This window comes from Chiloscyllium plagiosum, unplaced genomic scaffold (assembly GCF_037043375.1).
Source record: "Chiloscyllium plagiosum isolate Xiang-an unplaced genomic scaffold, Cpla_swu_hap1 HiC_scaffold_2, whole genome shotgun sequence".
In the NCBI taxonomy this organism is placed as follows: Eukaryota; Metazoa; Chordata; class Chondrichthyes; order Orectolobiformes; family Hemiscylliidae; genus Chiloscyllium; species Chiloscyllium plagiosum.
This window is the reverse complement of record NW_028270140.1, coordinates 75,579,301-75,604,668: the sequence shown is the minus strand read 5'-3', so window position 1 is coordinate 75,604,668 and position 25,368 is coordinate 75,579,301. Positions and strand designations below refer to the sequence as shown.

The following is a 25,368-nucleotide window of genomic DNA, read 5'->3' as shown; positions in this document are numbered from 1 at the left end:
GGAAAATGTAAGGCTCTACACTTTGAGAGAAAGTATAGAGGTGCGGAATATTGATTAAATGCAGAAAACTGCAGAAAATTACAGTATAAGATTTGGAAGTTTTGCACATGAATCACAAAAAAGATAGCATCTAATTTCACCAGGAAATAGGGAAGGCAAATAGACTTTACTTCAAAGGGAATGGAGCAGAAAAACTGTACAAGTCTCTTGTTGAACCAAAGCTGGAATATTAAGAACAGTTTTGGCACCTTATCTAAGGAAAGATATACTGGCATTGGAGGCAGTCCAGAGAAGGTTCACTAGGTTGATCCAGGTTTGGAGGGATTACTTTATGAGGAAAGGTTGAGTAGATTGAGCTTGTTAAGAAAAATGAGAGGAGATCTTATTGAAACATATAGATTACTTGAGGGTTTAATAGGGCGGATGCAGAGAGCTTATTCATCTTGTGGGAAAGTCTAAGACCAGAGGACATAATCTCAGAGTAAGGGACTGTCCATTGAAGACAGAGATGAAGACGGTTTATTTTTTTCCAGTGCATAATCAATCTCTGAAATTCTTTTCACAGCAGAGAGCTGTCAAGGCTCGGTGATTAGTTATATGCAAGTCCCAGATAGGCAGGTCTTTAACCAGCAAGAGAGTCAATGGTTATGGGGAAAAGGCAGCAAAATGAAGATTATCAGATCAGCCATGATCACATTGAATGGTGGAGCAAATCTGGTGGGCTGAATGGCCTACTTCTGCTCCTACATCTTATGGTCTTATAGACTCAAAATATAAAGGACAATTGGAGACTGCACCCTACCTCAACTATAAAGTGACTTGGAGATTGCACCCTACCTCAACCATAAAGGGGAATGGGACACTGCACCGTACTTCAACTATAAAGGGGAATTGGAGTCTGCACTCTACCTCAACCATAAAGGGGAATGGGACACTGCACCCTACCTCAACTATAAAGGGGAACTGGAGTCTGCACTCTACCTCAACTATAAAGTGAATTGGAGATTGCACCCTACCTCAACTATAAAGGGGAATGGGACACTGCACCATACCCCAACTATAAAGGGGAATTGGAGTCTGCACTCTACCTCAACTATAACGCACCAGTGGTTTGTTTGCAACATTCAATACATCTATAATATTTGGCACTCCATTCCATACCTTTCCAGTTCTACTCATTGTTGCATTAGCAGTCTCTTCCTACTGTCCCCCAAGACCCTGAAAGAGAAAACAATGCAAAAATTCACCTGGATCCCTATATATAACCAGGACCAGAATTTGTAACCATCTTCATTTTTCTCACTGAAATTACCTTCCTAAATCAATCCGTCTCTCCATATTTAAAAGCCTTTGCAAATCACATCGCTCAGATATCTTCTAACCTTTCTTCTTGGCTTGTTCTTTTTTGTCCTTCTGCCAATTTGGGAAGCGTTTTGGTTTTTTTTAAACATGCTTTGTTGTATGCAAATCTAAATGCTTGATAGTTCATTTCTCGCCATTCTAAAGAAAATAACTTTATTAGAACATAGAACATAGAACATAGAACAATACAGCGCAGTACAGGCCCTTCGGCCCTCGATGTTGCGCCGATCCAAGCCCACCTAACCTACACTAGCCCACTATCCTCCATATGCCTATCCAATGCCCGCTTAAATGCCCATAATGAGGGAGAGATTACAGTTTATTGTTTAACTGTAATCTCTGTAACTTGGAAGGAACATCCATTCATTGCTGCATTTTATTCTGCCAATCTGTCCAAATTTTCTTTTAATGAAATTCCAAGTTTCATCCTTGACATGAATGTCATGTTCTTTACTTTCAGAATTTCCATAAAATTCTAATTGTGGGAGAAACATCAGTGAAGTTTAAACAGACAGCACTTAAGCCTTAGCCCTGTGCTTTCAGCCAAAGTTATGATGGACAACTGGGGCACTTGTGGAAGTTCTACCCTAATGTCTCTTAATTCAATCTTGTTTTATTTAAATAACCTGCTCTGTCAAATTGAAACTGTTCAGCAAAGCAATCCTTCTGTGTTGTCCTATTTAACTTGATTATTAAGTATTTTTGAGCAAAAAGCAACATTAAACTATGAATTATACACTGTTAAGCCACTTATTTCAATAAGAAAAAGCACTGGAATCCTCCAATTGTGCGCATGAAATGCAATTGAAAATTGGCCATTTAATAATTGAGATCATGTAACTTTGTGTTATTTCAGAGAGTCAATGTGTGCAAACTTGTCCAAGTGGTTACTATGGTAATGAAGATAGTGCTGTTTGTGAGAGTTGTTACCCCAGATGCAGTATGTGCCATGGTCCCAGCTTTGATGATTGTGATATTTGTGAGAGCTCGTATATATTACAGAATGGAAAATGCATCTCTGATCTTTCAATAAGCTGTAAACAAGGAACCTACTGGCAAGGTGAGTCATATCTACCATAAATGCTGGAGAGGAAATTAGATTTGGATGCTGAATCCGTTTTCAAATTGTGAAATGTTATTAATGTTTGCTGAAATACAAACGATGGGTTAGACACAAGGTGGAAGAATTGGGTGTACAAGCAATTTTATTGATAGATAAATTAAATGTTTTTAATTACATCTTAACAATTGTTAGCAGACAATTTAAAATGAACAAGCAATGATTGTTAAAAAACTCAAAGATATTTTTGGTTTAAACAAAAAAAATGATGAATTACATGTAGTTCATGCATAAAGTGATGCTTGTACAGGAAGGTGCCCTAATGTTTAATCAGAGCAAAACCTCAACCTCAAACCCCAGAATAGTTTGCAGGTAAATGAGTTTCTTAACCACCCCCAATGTTCTCCATTTTTCCGCAGGCATGAACAACTGTCAGATCATTACCAATTCATTTGAAACTATAGACTGTGGTTATTGGCAAGTCACTGTAGGACAAATAGTAGCAAGCTACAGCTGATGCCATGGGTCAGAATTAGAAATTTATTTCTTTATATAATTGTTATAACCAAAAGAATATATGATATAAGAAACAGGAGCAAGAGTAGGCCATCTGGCCCCTTGAACCTACTCTGCTATTAAGTAATATCATGGATGACCTGATTGTGGCTTTAAGCCATTTCTTTGTTTGAACTGTACCCCCCAAAACCTCTTTTCAAAACCCCGCCAATCCTGCCACCAAAATCTAGACTTGATTATATTCAGTAACCTAGGCCTTGGGGTGGATAAATTCAAAGTTTAACAATCCTCATCTCAGTTTTAACATGAGACCCTTTAATTATAAACTGTCCCCCTTAGTTCTAAATTCCATCTGTTGCCAAATACTTTTTCAGTACCTACCCTATCAAACTTCCTCAGAATTTTACATGTTTCATTCTTCTAAACTGCAGTAGGTGTAGGCCCTACCTGCTCAACCTTTTCTCACAGAACAGCACATTCATCCCAGGAATCTAGTGAATCTTCTCTGAATTACCTCCAATGTAAGCAGATTCCTTCTTAAAATAAGGGCAACAAAAATGTATGTTGTACTTAAGTGATCACATTAATGCCCTATACATTTGAAGATGATGCCCCTATATTTGAACTCCATCCATCTCTCATTTGCCTTCTTAATCACTTGCTATACTTTGTTTCAGGTGGCCCAATCTCTTTGTAAATTCTTTAGCCTGGTCTACATTTAAATGATATTTTCCTTCTCTAGTCTTCCTTCCGAAGTGGGAAATCTCACATTTCCCACATTATATTCCATCTACCAAGTTTTTGTCCACTGACTTCACTTACCTACATCACTAAAAAGAGGCATAAAGTCAAAGCTTTTCGCCTTGCCCTCATCAGGTCTGGAATCACAGAAACCAAACTGAGAAAGGGTACACCAAGAAGAAGGTGCAGATTGGTTGAACTATGTTTGGCGTCAAGAACTGTTATCTGACAATCTTAGATGATTAAGTTCAGAGCAGGGAGGTAGACTCTGATTGGTCAGGCTATTCTAAGAGATTAACAGTCTCCATTACCCATTTTTCAATGCAAAAGATACAATGTACAGACTGTCCTTCATATAAGGCTACATTTGACTGAGGGTGACATCAAGAAGGTAATCAAAACTCATTCCTATCATAATTCTCTAAATTTCCTGGTATGACTTGGTTGCTGGAAGATTGGGAGAGGCTAGCACAATTGCAACATTTAAAAGGATCTGGATGGGTATATGAATAGGAAACGTTTGGAGGAATATGGGCCGGGTGCTGGCAAGTGGGACTCTAGCTTGGGTTGGATATCTGATTGGCATGGACGGGTTGGACGCTTTGTTTCTGTGCTGTGCATCACTATAACTTCCTCAATAATGGCTTCCAGCATCTTTCCACCAATACTAGTCTAACTAGTCTGTAATTCCATACTTCTGTTTCCTTTCTTGAATTTAGGAGTTATGTTTGCAATTTTCCAATCTGCTGGTACCTTTCCAGAATCTAGAAAATTACAAGCAATGTATCCACTATTCCTGCAGCCTGCTTATTTTATGACTCTAAGATGCAGGCTTACAGGTCCAGAGGACCCCAGTGTTTACTGTACTATTTTGAAATGGCAATTTGTGTGTTGCATTCACTTAAAATTGCCAGAGATGGAGAATGATGAGGAGGTGCCAGTGTTAGACTAGGGTGGACAAAGTTAAAAATCACACAACACCAAGTTATAGTCCAATAGGTTTATTTGGAAGTACAAGCTTTCGGAGTGCTACTCCTTTGTCAGATAGCTAGCTGTTGGACCATAACCAATTGTTGTTGATTTTTAACAAATGGAGTCGATGAAGATGCAAGGTAAGCATGATAAAATGATATCAAAGGATCCATATTATTTGCTTAATGAATATTAAATATCGGCCTGTACCTGGAGGTAACAAGTCCCAAGGACATCATGATGATGATGTAGTGATGCAAACTAATGAGGTGTGAAACCTTTTGGACAGTTTTGAATACATTTGGCTTGGAAAACCCAACTATGCAAAACCATTATGCCAGCTGTAGATATGGTCAGGCTGCATTCAAAAGCAGACAAATTACTGAGATTTAAGAAGCAGGACAGTTTTATGAAGACGTTTTGTCGCAATTTTTGATGGCAATGGCACTATTTATGGTCTTTACATCTTCTTTTAAAGTACATCTGGAGTAATATTCTGTGTCTGCATGTAAGCAAAGATGGTTGAAGTCCTTTGATGGAATCATGACATGTTTTGTCATATAATAGGACTAAAAAAAAAGCATTTCTTTTCCAAGATGAGACAAAACAAACAAAAAACTTTAGGACTACTCCACTCACTGCAAAATTTACCCATAAATAATGACAAGCCACTTAAGATATTGGGACTTTGAAATGCCAAACCTTTTTCAAACATACTAGGTAACACAAGCTGTATTTTATGTTGGACCTGATTTGGTTAGGTGTAGGTTTGCTGTCAAATACAGTCTTAACAACGGAAACCTAAATACGGTGTTACAGTATGGGGTAAACCCCTCTGCTAAATTAAACCTGACACACAGAGAAGTTCATCTTGTGCCATAATCTGTTAAATCTTGAGAGACAAAGAACTCTCCCAGAGTTCACTATTTAAAATAAAATTAACAATTTTATTCTTTAAGTCCAAAAGAGAACATCAAACAACTATTTACAACTCCATTCTCTTAAACCTATCTTTTACCTCCCACTCTACAATACTGGTCCAATTTAAACAAACCCTGATTAAGATTTACAAAAAGAAAATCATGTTTCAAAACCAGTCAGCTTTGTCAATTCTCCTTTGTAGATTTTCCTCTGTAGATTTTTCTTAAGGTCAGCTTCAGTGTTCTGCTGCATAAGGTTCTTATGGACAGGTACCTTACAGAGAGCTATTTGGCTAGCAGTCTATACATGTTGATGTTCTTGGCCGTTCTCCCCATAACTGTTCAAAATATCCAGTTTTATACCCCAAAATATTGAATCATTTCATTGGTTTGATGTCGTCAAAACACTAAATTCAATTTCAATTGGATTTTTGGTCTCTGGGGCATAATTTAAACAATTTGGCTGAATTTGAATTTGTTTTTGTACCATGGCAACACAGTTCCAGCTATTTGTTTCAACCAAATGTTACATTTTTAAATGGTCAGCACACTATGTGCTCTCAGTCAGTCCTTGCTAACGTCCTCTCTTTCTTAAAGGTACAGTACACACCTACACCTTCATAACAACAGTGCCAAAGCTATGAAAAATAGCTGCAGGGAATGTTGGTATAAGTGTTAATGTTGCTGGACTGGTAATCCAGAATCCCAGGGGATGTAGGTTGGAATTCCACCATGGCAGTGGCTGATATTTGAAATTAACAAAATCTGGATTTAAAAATCTAAACTCTTAACAACCATTAGCAAATATTGTAAAACGTAACTGGGCCACTAATGTCCTTCAAGGAAGGTTGCCTTCTGTACCTGGTCTGGCCTACATGTGATCCAGACACAGCTATGTGGTTGACTTTTAAATGCTCTCAAATGCCACCTCAAGATGGACAGATTCTGGCTTTTCTAGTGACACTCACATTCCATGAATGAATATAAGCAAATAAATTATTTCCAATCTACTTTAACAGTCCTTCCAAAACTCTGATTTAAATGTGAAGAACGTAATATTTTGAAACTTAATTTAACAAAATAAAACATCCTTCCTACATATATAATTGTTTGACCAAGGTGACATTTGGTTTAGATTGGGATTTAGAGAATCAACTTTTAATTATTAACTTATGCCAGTCTATTCATTTGACACTTCAGTTTACTTCTGTTCCCTGGTTCCCTGGTTCCAAAATGTGACGCATTGAGTTTTCCAAAATTCTATGTCCTTGTTAATTAACACACTAGTTAGTCTACTCATTCTTGTTAGGGAACCTTTGTGGGTTAGCATTCTGGTTAATTGATGACAATCTGAATTCCTGTCTTTAATTAAAAATAGTTAACAACTTCAATGAGTCTTTTGTTGTAGCTTTTCAAGTTTATGATCCATTCAATTCTCACAAAGGTCTAGTAGCATTCTAGAATTAAGAAGTTTGGGTTAAGAGAACCTTTTTCCTATCAAGACATTTTACAATAGTGGCAATTCCATTAACACAAAGAAACAGACAAATTACTAGTAGCTGATTGATTTTGCTGAAAAATAAAACATTAGTGGCAACATTCTTTACCATTACTGCCAGAGGATATTGTCCTCACTCATATTATATATATAACGGTACGATGGTTTTAAGAGTTTTATTTGGTTATGCTCTTTTTTAATGAAGAAAGGTTAAGACAAGTGGTCTACCCAGAACCAATAAAGTAAACAGTTGGTGAGGCCTTGGGTTTTTTTTTTAAATTAAAAGTCGGAAAAATAGAAGCAGCCTAAATGGGTGGTGTCAACTCTCACAGACCAGGATTTTTAGATTTAGTTTTTCAGTAGCAGTTACCGGTATCTTGAAGCCAGGTTTGGAATCTGCAATACATCTCTCCCTGCTACTCTCTCTAACAATTTTCTTTTGATTTTTTTCCTTCCTAGACTGGAGAATTGTATGTGAGACAATCTGTTTTACTGAAATTGCCTTTGCCAAGGCTGTGTTTAAGGAATGCTACTATATTGGAACAGTTGTTGTTTAATAGTTAAATAATCTATTTTTCTGTTGAGCTTTCCAATAGTCTTCCAATTTCTTCTTTCTTTTGTTGTATTTGAACTATAGTGTATGAATAAAGTGTGTTTTGCTTCAAGACTGGCAGTTTGACCAATAAAATTGTATCTGGAACACAATGCCTGGTAATTGTGTATAAGATAAGAAAAAGTTAGGGTCTAGGCTATCTTCTTAATATATTTTGAGGGGGTTTGGTCTGGCCCATATTGCATAGGCAAGTGAGAACCCTCTGAGGTTTCTGGTAAGATAGAGAGCCAAAGCTATATCATAAGGAAAAGGGAGCTTACTTCACTTTCCAACTTTTTTATGCAAATGTGCTAGTGGGGTGGCTAAATGGGTTCATAATATTGGCAGTTATGCACATAGATGTTCAGTAAAGTTTATGCTAACAACCCCCTGAGATCAGTAAACCTGGTAAGGTCTGGCAGCAGGTTGAAGAGGTGAACCAAAATAAGTTTGGAAACTTGCATTTACTGAACAGATTTTTGGACCTTCCAATAAGAAACATATGTTCCTGATGCAGATGACCTGAAAAGCCACAAAATATAAATTACTTCCATTTTCTGCCTATATTAAGCCCTGCTAGATATCAAGTGTTTGCCAAAGGTGGCCATGGTAATGGCTCAGAAAAGGATATTGCAGTTTGCCTCAGCTTTGAGCAATACAGAACATTGCAATTTTTGCAGCAATAGATCTGAAGGAAGTAACAGAGTTGGTCTAATAAAGATGGTACAAAGGATTTTGTATATGATGCAATGGTACTTAAGTAAACAACATAAATTTATATGACAGATTTTCCTCTGCCATTCAGTTACCTCACCCAAAATGCAGAAGACAATCAAAATGAGAACCTTTCTGCCAATTCTTTGCCAACCGATGGCAGATCAGCATTTTCCTCCCAGATATGTTATTGGTTGTATAGTTCATTAAACTAAATGTGGATGAGTGTACTGTGATGAGATCTAAATGGTTGGATTATAGCATGTAATTCCTATCAATACAGTATTGCCACTTAGGAAAACCAGTCCGTTCCTGGTGTGCAGGGTGATTAAGGTGATGAAAGAATTGAGTGTGCCTACAGCAGAGAAATAACTTTATTTTTAAGGAAAGAAATTGTGGACAAGTCAACACAGATTTCTTTCCTTAAAAAAATGTTATTTTTTCTGCTGGAGGCACTACCCATTAATACATTGCAGCAGGTATCATTACTATTTTCCTCAACCACCTGAAACCCCTCTCCACAACTAATTCAATCAGTCATCTTGCCAATTGCAAACATGCCACTGAGCCTTGCAAAGTTATGAATGTGACCCCAAGCCCAGGAAATTAGAAGAGGTCAAAGGTGCTGTCACAGAGTCCTCCCAGCCATGTTTACATTGCCTTTGTGGCCAAGAAGAATATCTGTCCTGTGTGCATGGTTTTGTCATGTGCACAAGCAAACTTGCAATGAGAAAACACTGCATGTAGCAGTGCTATTAACTATTTGAATTTTAATTTAGATGACACAGGCACCTGTCAAACCTGTAATGATTTGTGCGGGACGTGCACAGGAGGTGAATCGAATGAATGCACCAGCTGTCCTTCAGGTACAGAACTCACAGATTGTATTTTGCTCCAAATAATATCTCATCAGCTATCTATCTTGCTAAATAAGTGATCTTTGGACAAGAGAATACATCGAAACAATAAGTTCTGTCTTTTGCAGCCACACAGCAAAATTCTTGTCACTTCATAAACTGGTGTTTCTTTTTCTGACACTTTTGCTAGCTTATCAAATGATTGGGGAAGAGAACACTTTTTTGCTACCTATTATTAGCAATAGGCATTAAGCAAATTTCCTTAATCCCAAACCTAGAAGTACATTTGTAGTTATGACTTTTCTCTTTTGCGCATATGGTCAGTGAGAGTGAGACTAACCATTTTCTGTCAATCACAATGGATTTGTAGAGATTTAATATCATTCATTCCCATTAAGAACTAAACAGAGGTTGATCAGTGCACATTCTATGAGAGCCTTGCAACTGTAAGGGAGATAAGAATTTTGATCTGTCATTTTAGACGAGAAAAAGTCATTTGATTAAATTCAGTCATCTAAGCAACAGCATTTTATTTGCTTTCTCAAAGGGGATACTCTGTTTATTTGCCACATCAGAGACAATAGTCCAGCAGCACTAAATTTATGTTCATAGCACGCAAGCTGAAAAAAATGTCTCATTTTAATGATTGTTTGATGGTCTATTCGAAGGACATTGTAATTGAAAATGTGAAAACTGTAGCTCTAAAGTACTATCTTCTTTTTGGCTCAGAAATTGTGCAATGAAAGCATTCGTCAGGGAGAGAAGCTTAGTGCAGAATTGGTTCTGCATTTTCCAGAATTACAACAGAGCAAGGGGGAGGTGCTTACAGCATGATAACAAGATGTATTATTCCATGACACTAAGACTACGGGGTACAAGTACAAATTGGTGTAACCATTCAAACGCTCATTAATCAGCATGATGAGACTATAGAGGTGAAGGGGTGATTTTATTACTCAGGTGAGAAGCCAGAGAGGCTTGAAGCTGACAGACCAGGATATTCCATGGGAGACCAGTCAACTACCAGCTCTGTTTACATATTCCCAACATAGAATAATTCGGAATCCCAGAGCCTTTCTGCTGGCACTGGCATGAAGCTGGGGAGGGATGGTGGATAGAATGGTGCAGAGTGGAATTGTACTCAATGAGTCCATTTTCCTTCCTTCTGGCCACAAACATTATGTTTAAAGCTGACCTTTTTTAGGGACTCCACCTCATGCCCATTCCATACAAGAGAGCTTTTGGGATTCAATGTATATTGTAGTATCCCAATTAGCTACATTACTCATTTGCAGTGGCAATAGGATTAAACCTGCTGCAGACAGAGAAATGAAGTTGCTCATTGTTAACTATCTTACTGTTTGGTCGAAACTATTAAAAACTGCTCTGAGATTGTTTTTGTCTGAAGGGAAGCTAAGATAGCCAAAATAGCTTCCAGCTTCATTCACTGCCAATTATCATCTTGCATCTTTTGCTGCAATTGTTTATATGATTACAAAAAAAGCATAATTCCCAAAACACTTTGTTCATGTCTAGGTCTTTACCTAAATGGCCAAGTCTGTGTTAATGACTGCCCGAAACAAACCTTTGCTAGCCTAATCAATGAAAAATGTGAGCCTTGTGAAGAAGGCTGTGAGATCTGTTCAGGAAACAAGAATAACTGCCACCAATGTAGCACACGACAACATCGTCCACTTTACCTGCACATGGGGAGATGTTTAAGTGAATGCCCAATGTAAGTGTTTCCTTTCATTACTGTATCTTAAACAATCATAAAGTCAATCTAAGTTCCAAACAGCTTTGTAAATTACATTAATGTAGAATTGTTTTCTAAAAGAAAAGTTTGATGCTTAGGTTACTCTAATTATCAGTGTATTACTTTGAAATTCCAAATGAAAACAACAATGAAGGCTTCAAAGCAGCGATATGTGACAACGTCAATTTCCCAAGACAAACACCACCAATGGACTTTAAGAGATGGTCTGCAAAGGATTCCTTATTTATATCAATGAAGTCACCAGTGTGGGTCACACATTTCACAGCCTGTGGTGCTGTCTGCTTCTTGAGAATTATCATAATTTTATCTCTGTAAGGATACTTGTCAATCCAGAAGGATAGGAAGCAAGAAAAGTGTGATGCTGTTAATTAAGAATTACATTATGCACTAGTGAGAGATGGCCATTAATGTATAACCAGTTTAAGTATAGATAAATAATAGAAATGGGAAAAAGTCACTTGCAGGAATAATTTACAGCCCCCTAACAGGAACTATAATGGACTATAGTGTATAGAAGAAGAAATAATGAGGACTTGCAAGAAAGATGAAGTAATAATTATGTAGATTGGATGAATCAGATTGGCAAAGGAAGTTTGGAAGATAAGTTCATGGAGTATTTTTAGAATGGTTCCTTAGAGTAGTACAAACTAGAGCCCATCAGAAAACAGACTGTTCTTGACCAGGCAATAAGATAAAATAGTGATCTTTTAGTAAAATTGCCTTTAGGCAAGTGATCATAACATGGTTGAATTTTGCATTCTGATTGAGGGAGAGAAGAGTGAGCTGAAGACTAAATTTAAACAAAAGACATTACAAGTGTATGAAGATAGAGTTGGCCACAGTGAATTGTCAAATTAGATAAGGGATAATTTGACTGATTTCTGTGATGAAGGGGTTAATTTATGAGGAAAGATTGGATGGACTATGTCCATTTTGGTTGGGTTTACAAGAATGAGAAATGGTCTTATTAAAACTTAAGATCCTGAGGGAAATTGATAGAGTGGGTGCTAAGAAAATATTTCCCCTTAGTGGAAGAGACTAAAACTAGACACAGTTTAAAAATAAGATGGAGACAAGAAGATTTTGTTTTTCTTGAGGATATTGTTAGTCTGTGGAATTCTCTTCCCCAGAGAGCAATGAAGACAAGACTAATGAATATTTTTAAGGTTGAGGTGGATTATTGATCAACAAGGAAGTCAAAGGGTATCGGGAATAGAGAAAGGGAAGTAAAATTAAGGCCACAAACAGATCAGTCATGACATTGTCAATGGTACCGCAGACTAGAAATGCTGAATGGTATGCTGTTTCTTCTACTTTGTCTGTGTGCATGTTTGTACAAAGTATTGCCTTTGGTTTAAGGATATTTGCTCTGACTTTTAGACTAGATTGACACTGACACTGTAGGATTTAATCTGAAACATGCGGTAGGCATCTAGCAAACTGAGCTAACTAGCTAACAAATTACAATTACAAAACCAAATGGCTCTAAAATAATAATCCCTTAGTTTGTTCAAATGCATTGTTCTCAGAAACTGTCCCGATTTTGTTTTAACTCACTGATGGAATGTGGGTATCACTGGCTGGCCACCGTTTTGTGCTTATCCCTATTTGTCTTGCGTAGTCATGATTTGGAGGTGCCGGTGTTGGACTGGGGTGGACAAAATTAAAAATCACACAACACAGGGTTATAGTCCAACAAGTTTATTTGGATTTTTAACTTTGTCTTGAGTAGGTGGTGGTAAGCTGCTTTCTTGAACTGCTTCAGTCTACAATGATGTGAAGGAGCTATGAAGGAGCAGTGCTCTGAAAGCTTATATTTTCAAGTAAACATATTGATCCATAACCTGGTCTTGTGTGGTTTTCAACTCAGTCCACAATGCCATTAGGGAGGGAATTCTAGGATTTTGACCGAATGACAGTGAAGGAACACTGATATAGTTCCAAATCAGGATGGTGAGGTAACTTGGAGGGGAACTTGCAGATGTTTCTATGTATCTGCTGCTCTTCTCCTTCCAGATGGAAATGGTCATGGGTTTGGAAGGTGCTATCTAAGGATCTTTGCTGAATTTCTGCAGTGCATCTAGTAGATGTAAACACTGCTGCTACTGAGCGTTGGTGATGGAGGGAGTGAACGAATGTGGATATGGTGCCAGTCAAGCAGGAGCTTTGCCCTGGATAGTGTCAAGCTTCTTAAGTGTTGTTGGAACTGCATTCATCCTGACAGGTGGGGGGAGGTATTCCATCACACTCCTGACTTGTACTTTGTAGATGGTGTACAGGCTTGATGAGTCAGGAGGTGAGTTAATTGCTGCAGTATTCTTAGCATCTGACCTGCTCTTACAGCCAGTGTATTTATATGGCTAGTCAAGTTCAGTTTCTGTCAATGGTATCCCCTCAGGATGCTTATATAGGGGGAATTCAGTGAAAGTAATAGCATTGAATGTCAAGGGGCATTGATTTTATTGTCTGCTATTGGAGATGGTCATTGCCTATTATTTGTGTAGCAAGAATGTTGGTTGCCACTTGTCTGCCCAAGTCTGGATATTTTCCTGATCTAGTTCCATTTGAACATGGACTACTTCAGTATGAGGACTCGCGAATGGTGCTGAACCTTGTTCACCAATAATTGCCATTTCTGACCATGTGATGAAGGGAAGGTCATTGACAAAGCAACTGAAGATGGTTGGGCCTTGGGCACTACCTTGAGGAACTCCGGCAGAGATATCCTGGAGTTGAGATGACTGACCTCCAACAATGGCAACTAACTAGATACTGTGTGCCAAATATGACTCCAACCAACAGAGTTCACCCCTAACACTCATTGACACAAGTTTTGCCGAGGGTTTTTGATGCCACACTCAGTCAAACGTGGCTTTACTATCAAGGAGATTCACTCCCACCTCACCGTCTGGAATTCAGCTCTTGTTGACCATGTTTGAACCAACACTGTGAAGTCAGGCAAAAGCCAAACTGCGTCACTGGGCAGGTCATTGCTGAGCAGGAGGTGCTTGAAAGTACTGCTGATGACACCTTCCATCACTTTACTAATGACTGGGAGGGAATTATAGGACTGACGGGTGGGAATTGGCCAGGTTGGATTTATCCTGCTTTTTTGAATACAGGACACATCTGAGCAATTTTTCACCTTGTCAGGTAGATTCCAGTATTGTAGCTATACTGGAAGAGCTTGGCTAGGGGACAATCAAGTTCAAGAGCACAAGTCTTTTGTACCATTGCCGGAATGTTGTCGGAGCCCATAGCCTTTTCAGTATCTAGTATCTCCACCTATTTCTTGATATCGCATGGAGTGAATTAAATTTGTTGAAGACCGATATCTGTAATGCTGGGGACCACTTGAGGAGGCCGCAATGGATCATCCACTCGGCATTTCTGGCTGAAGAATTTGCGAATGCTTTAGCCTTATCTTTTGCACTGTTGTGGTCTTCCATAATTGAGGATGGAGATATTTGTGGAGCCTCTTCCTCCAGCAAGTTGTTTAATTTTCAACCACCCTTCACAACTGGATGTGATAGGTGCAGACTTTGATCTGATTTGTTGCTGTGGGATTGCTTAGCTCTGTCTATCACTTGCTGCTTATGCTGTTTGCCATGCAAGTAGTCCAGCTTGGTAGCTTCACCAGGTTTGACACCACATTTTTAGGTATGCTTATGCTTTGCCGTGCCACCCTGCACTCTGCATTGAAGAATGGTTCGTCCTTTGGCTTGATGGTAATGGTAGAGATATGGAATATGCCAGGCCATGAGTTTGCAGACTGTGTTGGAATATAATTCAGATGCTGTTGATGGCCAGTCTTGAATCACTAGATCTGTTCAAAATCTCCCCCAGCTAGCACAGTGATAGTGCCACATAACAGGTTACGTAACGGGATTGACAGAGTAAATGCTGAGAGGATGTTTACCCTCATGGGAGGCTCTAGGATCAGAGAGGACTATCTCAGAATAAAGGGGTGCCAATTTATGACTGAGATAAGAAGGATTTACATCTCTCAGAGGGTTGAGTGTCTTTGGAACTCCTTGTCACAAAAAAGCTGCATGGGTAGAGTCTTTGTGTGTATTTAAGATCTCAATAGATGGATTCTTGATCCCAGGAAAATAGAGAGTCATGGGGAAAAAATGGGAATATGAAGTTATGACACAGAACAAACCCCCTCAAAATATATAAAGAAGATAGCCTTGACCCTAGCTTTTTCTTATTTATGAAGGCAAGTATAAGGTGTTGCATTCCGGATACAATTCAGTTGGTCAAAATACCAGCTTCAAGTAAAACACACTTCATTCATACACTATAGTTAAAATACAAATAAAAGGAGGAAGAATTGGAATAAAGTAAATCTACTGGAAAACTTAACAGAATAATAGATTATTTATCTACTAAACAGCAATTATTTCAATATAGTAACATCCCATAAACACATCCTTGACAAAGGGAAATTCCGTAAAATAGATTGTCTCACATGCAATTCTAGCAGCAGGAAAAGAACTCAAGCCTTTAGCTGTAACAGAGAGAGGAGCAATAGCTTCCATGTTCAGCTTTAAAATAGCAGTAATTACTGAAAGTTAATTTAAAATCCTAGTTCTGAGGGAGCTTGACCCCCACCCCCTCATGCATCTTCTATCGTTCCAACGTTTTTGAAAGAAAACCCAAGGCTTCACAAGCTGTTTACATTTATTAGCTTGGAACAGACTGCTCAGCATCTGTGTCTCAAGCTCTCTTCATAAAAACAAACCAAGACAAAATACACCTCTTAAAGCTATAGTATCATAACAGTGAGGAATATCAAATCAGCCGTGATCCTATTGAATGGCCTACCCCGTTGCTTTTTTTTATGGATGTAAGGTGCTAACAATGTTAAGACTCCCAGTAAAGTGCAGGTTTTGTTTCTAAGCTGTGACTTATATTGTCTTGCTCCGTACTGTTTCTACGTTGCATGCGATACTGACTCCACTCCCAGGTCAGGGACTGTAAAGTATGATTCTGTGTAAGTATTAGTTTTAGCATGTCCGTCTCCTGTTTGCTTAGGCTGTGAGACAGCTCTCCTAATTTTGGCATTACACCCAGCTGCTAGTAAGGTGGACTTTTGCTGGTGTCATTTCTGAATGCCTAGGTCAAAGCCACGTTATCCATCCAGTTTCATTTTTTTTAGACTTTGTAGAATCATTACATTTGTGTGACCTGCTAGGCTATTTCAGAGTCTGCTGTGGCCTGGACTCCCACGGAGGCCAAACCAGGTAAAGAGAGCTGATTTCTTTTCCAGAAAAGGCATGACTGAACCAGACTGGTTTTTCTGTTGACAATGGTTTCATGGTTATCATTAGTCACTTAGTTCCATATTTTTACTGAATTCAAATTCCATCATCTGCCATGTTGGGATTCAAACCCAGTTCCAGCTCATTACTTGGGCTTCTGGATTGATACACCTGTAACACCACTGGGCCATCCTCTCCTTGAATACATTCAATTAACCCATCCTCAAGACTACTTTTGCATACTTGATTTCTCTATTTTTTTATGGATATAGTATAATAGATCTTATGTTTCAGATGTAAAGTTCTTTAATTTTAAAAGTTAAATTTTAATGGCAATTGCAGTGGGAAAATACAAATTTAATATGGTTAAAATACATAAGGTAATTTGTGCTTACTGGATAAAATAAGACTAAATGAGTTCAAAGTTGTAAAATGGCAAGCTTAAGCTAAAGAACTTAACAAAGGATATCTACCGTTACTTAAGTAAAAGAGCGAACGTTTCACGTGGCTTCCAGAATTAAAGAAAGCTTTGAAATTAAAAGATAGACATTTAGTGGCACTATCTTCGATGTATTCTTCACTATCAACATCCGGGGATTACCATTGACCAGAAACTGAATTGGATCAGTCATATAAATATCGTGGATACAAGAGCAAATCAAAGGCAGGAAATTCCCACATGATTTAGCTGCAAAACATCACCTGACTTTCTGCTTTTATTTCATTTTATTTAGCTAATTAGGGTTTTCTTTTATTTGTTCTTGGAACGTGAGTGATCCCTGGCTTTTTGACCATACCTGTTTGCCATGGAGAAAATGTTGACAGTCTGCTTTTTTGAATAGCTGAGAGCCTTGCAGTGTTAGGAAGAGAATTCCAGGATTTTGACTTAGTGCCAGTGAAACAATGGGCACATTCTTCCTGGTCAAGGTAAGTATTAGTTATGAGTTGGAGACAAACTAGCAGGTGGTGGTGTTCCAACATACCACCTATTCTTATTCTTCTAGGTGACAGAGATTGTAGGTTTGGAAGGTATGCACTGCTGCCACTGTGAGTCGGTGGTGAAGATAGTGGATATTGAAGGTGGTGGATGGATTTTCAGTTGTGTGGGCTGCTTTGTCCTAGAATTGGTAAGCTTTTTGAGTATTATTGGAACTACACACATTCAAATAAGTGGAGAGTATTTCATTGTATTCCTGACTTATACCTTGTAGGTGGTGGACAGGTGTTGGTGAGACAGAAGAGTTATGTTCCACAGAAATCTTAACCTCTGACTTGCACTTGTATCCACAGTATTTGTAGCTACTCCAGTTCAGTTACTGGTCAGTGCTAGCCCCCAGGATATTGAGAGTTGGAATTCAGCTATGATAATGCAATTAAACATCAAGGGGTAATGGTTAAATTATCTTGTTGTTGGTGGTGGTAATTAGTCATCACTTGGTGGTGAGAATGTTACCTGTCCAGGTCATGCTGTGTTTGGACAGGAACAGCTTTTTACCTGAAAGTTGCAAGTGGTGCAATAAATAGTGAAACCAGTGAAGTTCCTCACTTTTAACATTTCTGATGGAGGGAAGATCGTTGATGATGCAAATGAAAATGGCTAGGCTTATGTCACCACTCTAAGGAAATCCTGCAGTGGCTGAAATGATTGCCATCCAAAAACCACATTCATCATCTTTTGTGCAAGGTTTGACTCCAACAGCAGAGAAAATTCCCCATTGACTCGAGTTCTGTTCTTTGATGCCATATTTGGTCGAATGCTGCCTTCTCTCTTCAGGTCTTCTGTCTATGTTTGGACCAAAACTGGAACCAAGTGTCCTTGGTGGAACTCAGACTAACTGTCAGTGAGCTGCTCATTTGTTTGCAAGTCCATTTGATAGTTCTGTTAATGACATCTCCCATCACTTTGCTGCAGATCAAGAGTGGGTATAGGGTGGTATATGGCTGTGTTGAATTTGTCCTACCTTTTTGCCTTACCTTTTTGTTAATGTATCGAGGCAATTTTCTACATTGTCAGGTTGATGCCAGTATAGTAACTAGAACAGCTTGACTAGCGTCAATACTTCTAGGACACAAGTTTTCAGGACATGGAGTCCCCAGTTTACAAATACCTGACTTATGAATGCTTATACTTAAAAATGTGATCCCATTCACTGGTGCAATTTTCAAGCTCTGACATATGAATCTGTCTCCATATTTCCAAATGGCTATTTCATATTGTCCTACATTGTGTTCCCAACTTGGATACAAATTGACTTGCAAGCGACTGAAGTACGAACCTGGTCACAATCCAGCGATTGGCTGTAGTATGGCCAAAATGTTGTCAGGGCCCACAGTCGTTGCGGTTTCCAGTGCCTTTAGCCATTTCTTGGTATCACGTGGAGTAAATTGAATTAGTTGAAATATGGAATCTGTGATGCTGAAAATCTCAATTTAGAAGTACCACTTAATAACAATGCGTGTTATCTTAATTAGTTCAACTCATTAAGTTATAATTAAATACAATATTAACATTTCCTCTATACTACTAAAATTACTGCCTGAGTTTAGGGAAACAAGCCTTAAGAGACACCAACATATTTGAATGTTAAAATATTTTGAGAATTAGTAATGGCTTGTGAGCTTATTGGAATGAATAATAGTCTACTATCTTTTCGTTGTACAATTATGTATGTATCTAATCAATGATTTCTCATTTTGTTAGGGGATACTTTGAAAGTAAAGACAGTATTTGTGCAAAGTGTGATGATGCATGTGAGAGTTGTGAAGATACTCCTACAAACTGCCAATCTTGCGTCAGGCCCTACGTACTAGACAACAACAGTTGTCAAATGAAATGTTCCAGAAAACATTATGCCACTGCTCAAAGACTTTGCAAACGCTGCCCTGCAAACTGTGAAAAGTGCAATGAGCACGGGTGCACAGGTAAAGATAAAATGTACATATTAAAACACACAAATTCAAAAAATGCACAAAAAATGACTTTTTAGTCTAACATTTTCTTTAAGAGCTCAGATTTCATGATAAAAGTATCTGGCTGATGATCTAGATTTGCTGGGGACCATGTCAAATAACCATAAAGGTTTACTACACAGTAGTGACTGATTTGGTCAGTGACGTCCGAGCTAGTTAGTTGCTAGAATGATTTAAAATTGACTGAATATCCCAGTATCTTTTTTTCCATACTCAGTCAGTCATCTTTGTTTCAAATATTTGGCCATTTCCCTTATGGCCAATATTTTAATTATTTATTCAATCTTCAAATGATGCAGCATGTTCAAAAATCTTATGATCTCTCTCCTCCATTTAGTGATGAATGTGTTGATGACTATTCATTACTAATCCACTAGACACAAAATATAGTCCTTCCTTATTTTCCTTATTAAACCATGTATAATAGGCTGTCAGTTTTTCAAGAGTAATCACCAGGGTATCAGGTCCTTAGACAGAAAATAATTATTCACCATTCCCACACTGAATGAGAAATCCCTTCACGTTTCTGTTTATTTGAAAGAAAACCTGACAATCGTGGAAAATGAGTCATGATTTTCTGAAATGCACTCATGGGAATTGCACCTAGGACCAGAGGGCATGCCCATTTCGAGCAGAGTTGAAGAGGAATTTCTTCTCTGAGGGTAGTGAATCTGTGGAATTCTTTACCACAGAGGGTTGTGGAGATTGGGTCATTAAGTGCATTCAAGTGGACATTTTTTAATCACGAAGGGAATCAAGGGTTATGGGGACAAGACAGAAAAGTAGAATTGAGAATTCAGATCAGCAATGACCTCGTTGAATAGCAGAGCAGTTTCAAGGAACTGAATGGCATACTTCTGTTCCCACGTGCTATGTTCTTCTGGAATCAAAAGTTCCTACTGCAAATAGCGAGGAACAGGTTCAAGTAGTTGACAGGCTTAATTCTGTTCCTATTTTCCTAAACTTATAAAATTATCTCCTGTAACTGATGAGTAATCCTAATAACTGTAAAGTTCTAACCTATTTTAATACATCATTTTCCTTGTTACACAGCTTAGTTGAGACGCTATTATCATCATGAAATTATGGTTTGTTTGGAAGCAGGCAATAATAATGTATTGGTTTCCACAGAATGCAGCAGATACTTTTTCTTTCATAATGGCACTTGCGTACAGGATTGTCCTCGAGGTTTCTTTCAAAACACTCAGGCCTTCACATGCACTTCATGCCATCCTGAATGCTCAGTGTGTGATGGTCCAGACTCAGATGACTGTGAAGGGTGCGCCAATCCTTCTTTGATTATACATGATGGGCAATGCTTGAAATTCTGTCCTGAAGGAACCTACATTGACAAGGAAACTGAAGAGTGCCAGGGTAAGCTTAGCATGTTCCAATGACAAAAATAATTCATTAAGTCTTTTTAAGAATCCAAAGGAAGGACCCAGCATTTTAAAAAATATTTAGTTACAAATTTGTCATCTGAATATTGTGCAATGGTATTAGATTTACTACTGTGTCATTATTTCCTGCCTACATTTTGAATGTTGTGATTTTTGTAAAATAAAGACATTTTATCAATACTTAATACTTAATATAACTCAAGATGTTTTGTGAATTGAGGTCCACCAATGTAATTTGCAAATACATATATTTTACCTAATTATTCCCATATTGGGTTGGAATTCATTGAATTGCTATCATAATTTTCAACCTAATAAATGATTTTAATGAAGATATCCTGGGACCTAAATTACTTAGTGCCCTTGTTATGAACCAGACCTGACCCCCTCAAAACATTTCAAGAAAGTATCCCAGACCCTAACTTCGCTAGTTGTTTTAAGCAGGTGTAACACAGATATTCCAGGAGTGATGTATCTGGTCAAACCATTTAGTTTGAAACAAAACAATTTATTTACAAGATTACTGAATGAAACTCGACTGAGAACAGAATACTGAATAGCTTAACCTATCCAAACACCCAACAGATTATGCCAACTTAATGATGCTGTTCCCAACACTTGCAACAATTCCCATAAACACCTCTTGGCACAAAAGGTTAAATTAAACACTGGGTCTTATAGGAGAGAAGTCAGATAGAGAGTACCATCATGGACGTGCTTCTTTGGGTCCAGCAGCTTTTACAACTGCCTGACTACTTTCATTGAATAGTCAGGCTGCCAAAAACCAAATCAAACTAAAGCTAAATTGGGAGAACTGGCCACTCCCCTTTCATTGTACAAGTGTTTTTTTAAAACTTAAAAGCCTTTTGCCTGAGGCAGTATCTGTTAGCTATATTCAAATTAGCCCTAAAACCCTTCAACTTAGACTTTTCAGAGTCTGTGACTTTTACGACCTTTCTGAAAAAAAAAACAAGAACAACATAACCTTCTTATAGGAGCAGCATCGTCACACCCCGGATTAAGTATGATTCCAGTGGTGCACAGCAACATTGCATTAACAGAGAGGTTACAAGGACCATTCAAACTCATTCATGGGCCTTATCATAATTTATTCAGGGGAGCTTCAAACGTCAATCAGGCACTTTGATGCAACTTGCCTATCGGGGCCTAACCAATATTGGGCACAGCCAAGGACTACAGGTGAGTCTGGGGCAAAGGGAAAAGACTCAAATAGCATACAGGACAAAGTGACCCACAGTTGTTTGTCAAGCTAGAAGAAACCACGTGTTCTCTCTTCAACATTACAAATAACATTTTTTTTTAATTTAACCTGTGAGGTTATAAATTTAACAAGAGAATCTGCCAATTAAAGGTAGGGTACTGTGAACTGAGAGGAACAAAAGCACATTGGTCTGCATCTGCATAGATCACCAAAGGTAACATAACACAAGGGAGTTCTGAAGAAATACATGTTTCATTAGCTGAGTCAAAGAATATAGGAAGAGCAAGACATTTATAAACCAGTCATTTGACCTCAGCTTGTGTACTGTAGAAGTTTGGCCCATCACTTTAAAAAAAAGAATATAATTACACTATCGAGGCCACAAAGGAGATTTACATAGACACTGCTATTAAAGTAAAGCATTTTAGTTAGGAAGAGGAATTGGATAACCTGGGATTGTTTTCTTTGGAACAAAAGTGGTTGAGAGGAGATTTTATTGAAGTCTATAGAATTATGGGAGGCATAGAGTGTTTGGGGAGCACCTATTTTCCTTAGCAGAGCAGCAAGTAACCAAGGACCATAGATTATAGGAATTTTTAAAGGAGTAGAGGAAATGCCAAGAAATGTTTTCACCTAGAAGGTAAGGGTGGACTGGAATTTGGTTCCTGAAAGATTGTTAGATGGAAAATCCTAACCTCATTTACTTGGACATGCAGTCAAAGTACAATACCATACAGGGCTCTGGCCTAAATGCTCGAAAGTGGAAATGGCTGGATAGCTCTTTTCTGGAAAGATTTAGATATGGTGGGCTGAATGGCCTCCTTTCAGTTGATCATTTCCATGATTCTAAGACTGTGACTTTAAAATTTCATTTTGAGCAACCTCCAGTGGCGCTTCAAAGAACTGCTGCATAAACTTCTCAAGACATGAAAAGACAAATTGAAGTTTGTTCATCACAAGCAACTGATCTAAAGAAATTTAGCAACCTGGTCATGAAATGGGTCATGCAACAGGACAGTAATGATCACCTAAACTCATCCAATTGAGCAGTGGCCCAAATGCCCATGTACTTTACCAGAGGTTTCTGCTTGATAAGCTAGCTAGCTATCATTGTACTGATTTTAGGTTTATAAAACAGGCACAATAGTGTTGAATTTAGGTGGGGAAATCAGTGATCTTACATATGCTTATTTGATACTGTCGTTGATCAGTATGGATTGGGGAGGATGCAGATTAGATAGACAGGGTTTGTTAGTGCAGTGGTGTGCAACTTTATTTCTTACTGGTCTAAAGGAAAAATACTGCAGATGCTGGAAGTCTGAAGCAAATACAGAAAATGCTGGAGAAACTCAGCAAGTCTGGCAGCATCTGTGGAGAAAGAAACAAGAGTTAACATTTTGACTCTTCATCAGCTCTTACATTCTGAAAAAGAGTCATACCAAACTCGAAATGTTAACACTGTTTCTCCATCCACAGATGTTGCCAGAGCTGCTGAGTTTCTCCAGTGTTCTGTGTTTGGTTCTTACTGGTGTAACTGGGAAGCAACGTAACATGAAAAAATAGAGATACAGCTTGGTTTTCATTGAAATTTACAACCACCAAAAATTAAAGGCAAACACAAGAACAAGTTTAAATTCCTTGCATTAATCCATTGTATTTTGTAAATCTTAATGACACCATGAAAATGTTAATACCAGTTTCTAATTGCTTTGCTTTTCTTTCAATTGTAGAGTGTCATAAAACATGTCGGACCTGTGAAGGACCGGATTCAACAGACTGCATATATTGTCGAGATGGGATGATAAAGAACAGACAGGGACACTGCGTAATGCACAAGGATTGTGCCCTGAATATGTACATGGACAAGATCTGTAAACCTTGTCACAAAAAATGTTACCGCTGTTATGGGCCCACAGAGGATGATTGCCTTAGCTGCAATCACAATCACTTTTTACTCAGTGAGTATGTGTTAGGTTGTTCAAAGATCCAGCAACTGGAAAACAACACAATAATGTTTCAGAACTCAATTTGACAAGGGATAATAACTGGGAGAAAGTGAGGTCTGCAGATGCTGGAGAACAGAGCTGAAAAATGTGTTGCTGGAAAAGCGCAGGAAGTCAGGCAGCATCCAAGGAGCAGGAGAATCGACGTTTTAGGCATAAGCCCTTCTTCAGGATAATAACTGGTCTTGTTCAAAATCTCTCTTAATGGAGCACAGATTATTAATTTTATTTTTAAAATGTAACTTTTTTTGCTATATGTTACTCTAAAGAGAAAACGATCTGAATAATTAATTGGATTTACGATTCATTTCATTTACTTTGATCCTAAGTCTTACTCCTAACATTTGTCAAACGTTGGTTGTTCTGTGTCCCAGTGATAAGGAAGGTAAAACACTAATTGAGGAATAATCAGACTGGGTTGCAAGTAAACATTTTTTTCCTTAAAGTTTTCCCTGATCTGTCAAACTGGTAATCACTTGAAGACCACATAATAAAATACTACGATTACTGCTGGAGTTGTGTATATTAATTGTTTCATGAAGACTCTGATTAGCACATGGTACAAATAGAAATTCGCTTGGTCATTTTAATCTTAACTTAGTTTACCTAGTTTTCCTTTGACTGAGAGCTACTCCAAATACACAAATGTTACTTGCCACTTTTCAGTTCAAGTCTGGATGTTGTTCATGTCTTGCTACATTTGGACACAAACTGTTTCACTGTCTGAGGTGTCACAAATGATGTGTAGTCATCAGCAAACATGCCAACTTCAGATCTTATGATTGAGGGAAGGTCTTTTATGAAGCAGCTGAAGATGGTTGCACCTAAGACGCTGAGGAACTTCGCAATAATGTTTTCCTTTGTGCTATGTAGGACTGAAGGCAGCAGAGTTTTCCCCTTATTCCCAACAACTCCAGTTTTGCTAGGCTCCTTGACATCATACTCAGTCAATTGCTGCTTTGATGACAAGTTACTCTCAACTCCATTCCAGAATTCAGCTCTTTTGTCCATGTTTGGACCAAGGCTGTAGTGAGGTCAGGAGCTGGGTTGCCTTATCAGAAGCCAAACTGAGTGCCAATTAACAGGTTATTACAATGAAAGTGGCACTTGATAACTCAGTCACCAACCTCTCCAACACTTTGTTGTGGTTGGACACATCCTGCATATAAATAACATTAACATGGGTTTAAAATGTACTTTGAAAATCTGTCTTTTCTGCTCCTCAGTGAGATCTAGGCTGCGAAAAAGCTTGTAGCAATTTTCCCCCAACACTGATAGCAGTGTTGTTGCTCTAATTTGCTCAAAGTTTTAACTCCGCAGATATTTCATTGTCTTGCCACTAAAACAGGAAAAAGTCTTATTCTGTCTCAATCTCCCTTCATTTCCACAAGAGTAAGGAATGGAAAATTGGCAGGCATTTTGACTTTTCTATTAATTCAAAATTGGAGGTTGCTGTGGTGGGAATGGAGAGATGTGTTCTTCACTTCTTCCTTGCTA

At 38.2% G+C, this 25,368-nt stretch overlaps 1 protein-coding gene across 2 annotated transcripts in view; it reads left to right on the top strand.

Moving 5' to 3' along the window:
* The window catches only part of pcsk5b (proprotein convertase subtilisin/kexin type 5b), a 371,873-nt gene that overhangs the window by 325,904 nt on the left and 20,601 nt on the right, over positions 1-25,368 (top strand). The window contains exons 27-33 of one of the 2 annotated variants that reach the window (XM_043712341.2): positions 2,219-2,422; positions 9,155-9,241; positions 10,769-10,967; positions 18,978-19,198; positions 20,378-20,620; positions 21,763-21,846; positions 23,599-23,826. In XM_043712341.2, the coding sequence (XP_043568276.1) occupies positions 2,219-2,422; positions 9,155-9,241; positions 10,769-10,967; positions 18,978-19,198; positions 20,378-20,620; positions 21,763-21,846; positions 23,599-23,826 (1,266 nt within the window). The remainder of the gene's footprint in view (positions 1-2,218; positions 2,423-9,154; positions 9,242-10,768; positions 10,968-18,977; positions 19,199-20,377; positions 20,621-21,762; positions 21,847-23,598; positions 23,827-25,368) is intronic. The other variant, XM_043712351.2, reaches the window with a different exon arrangement.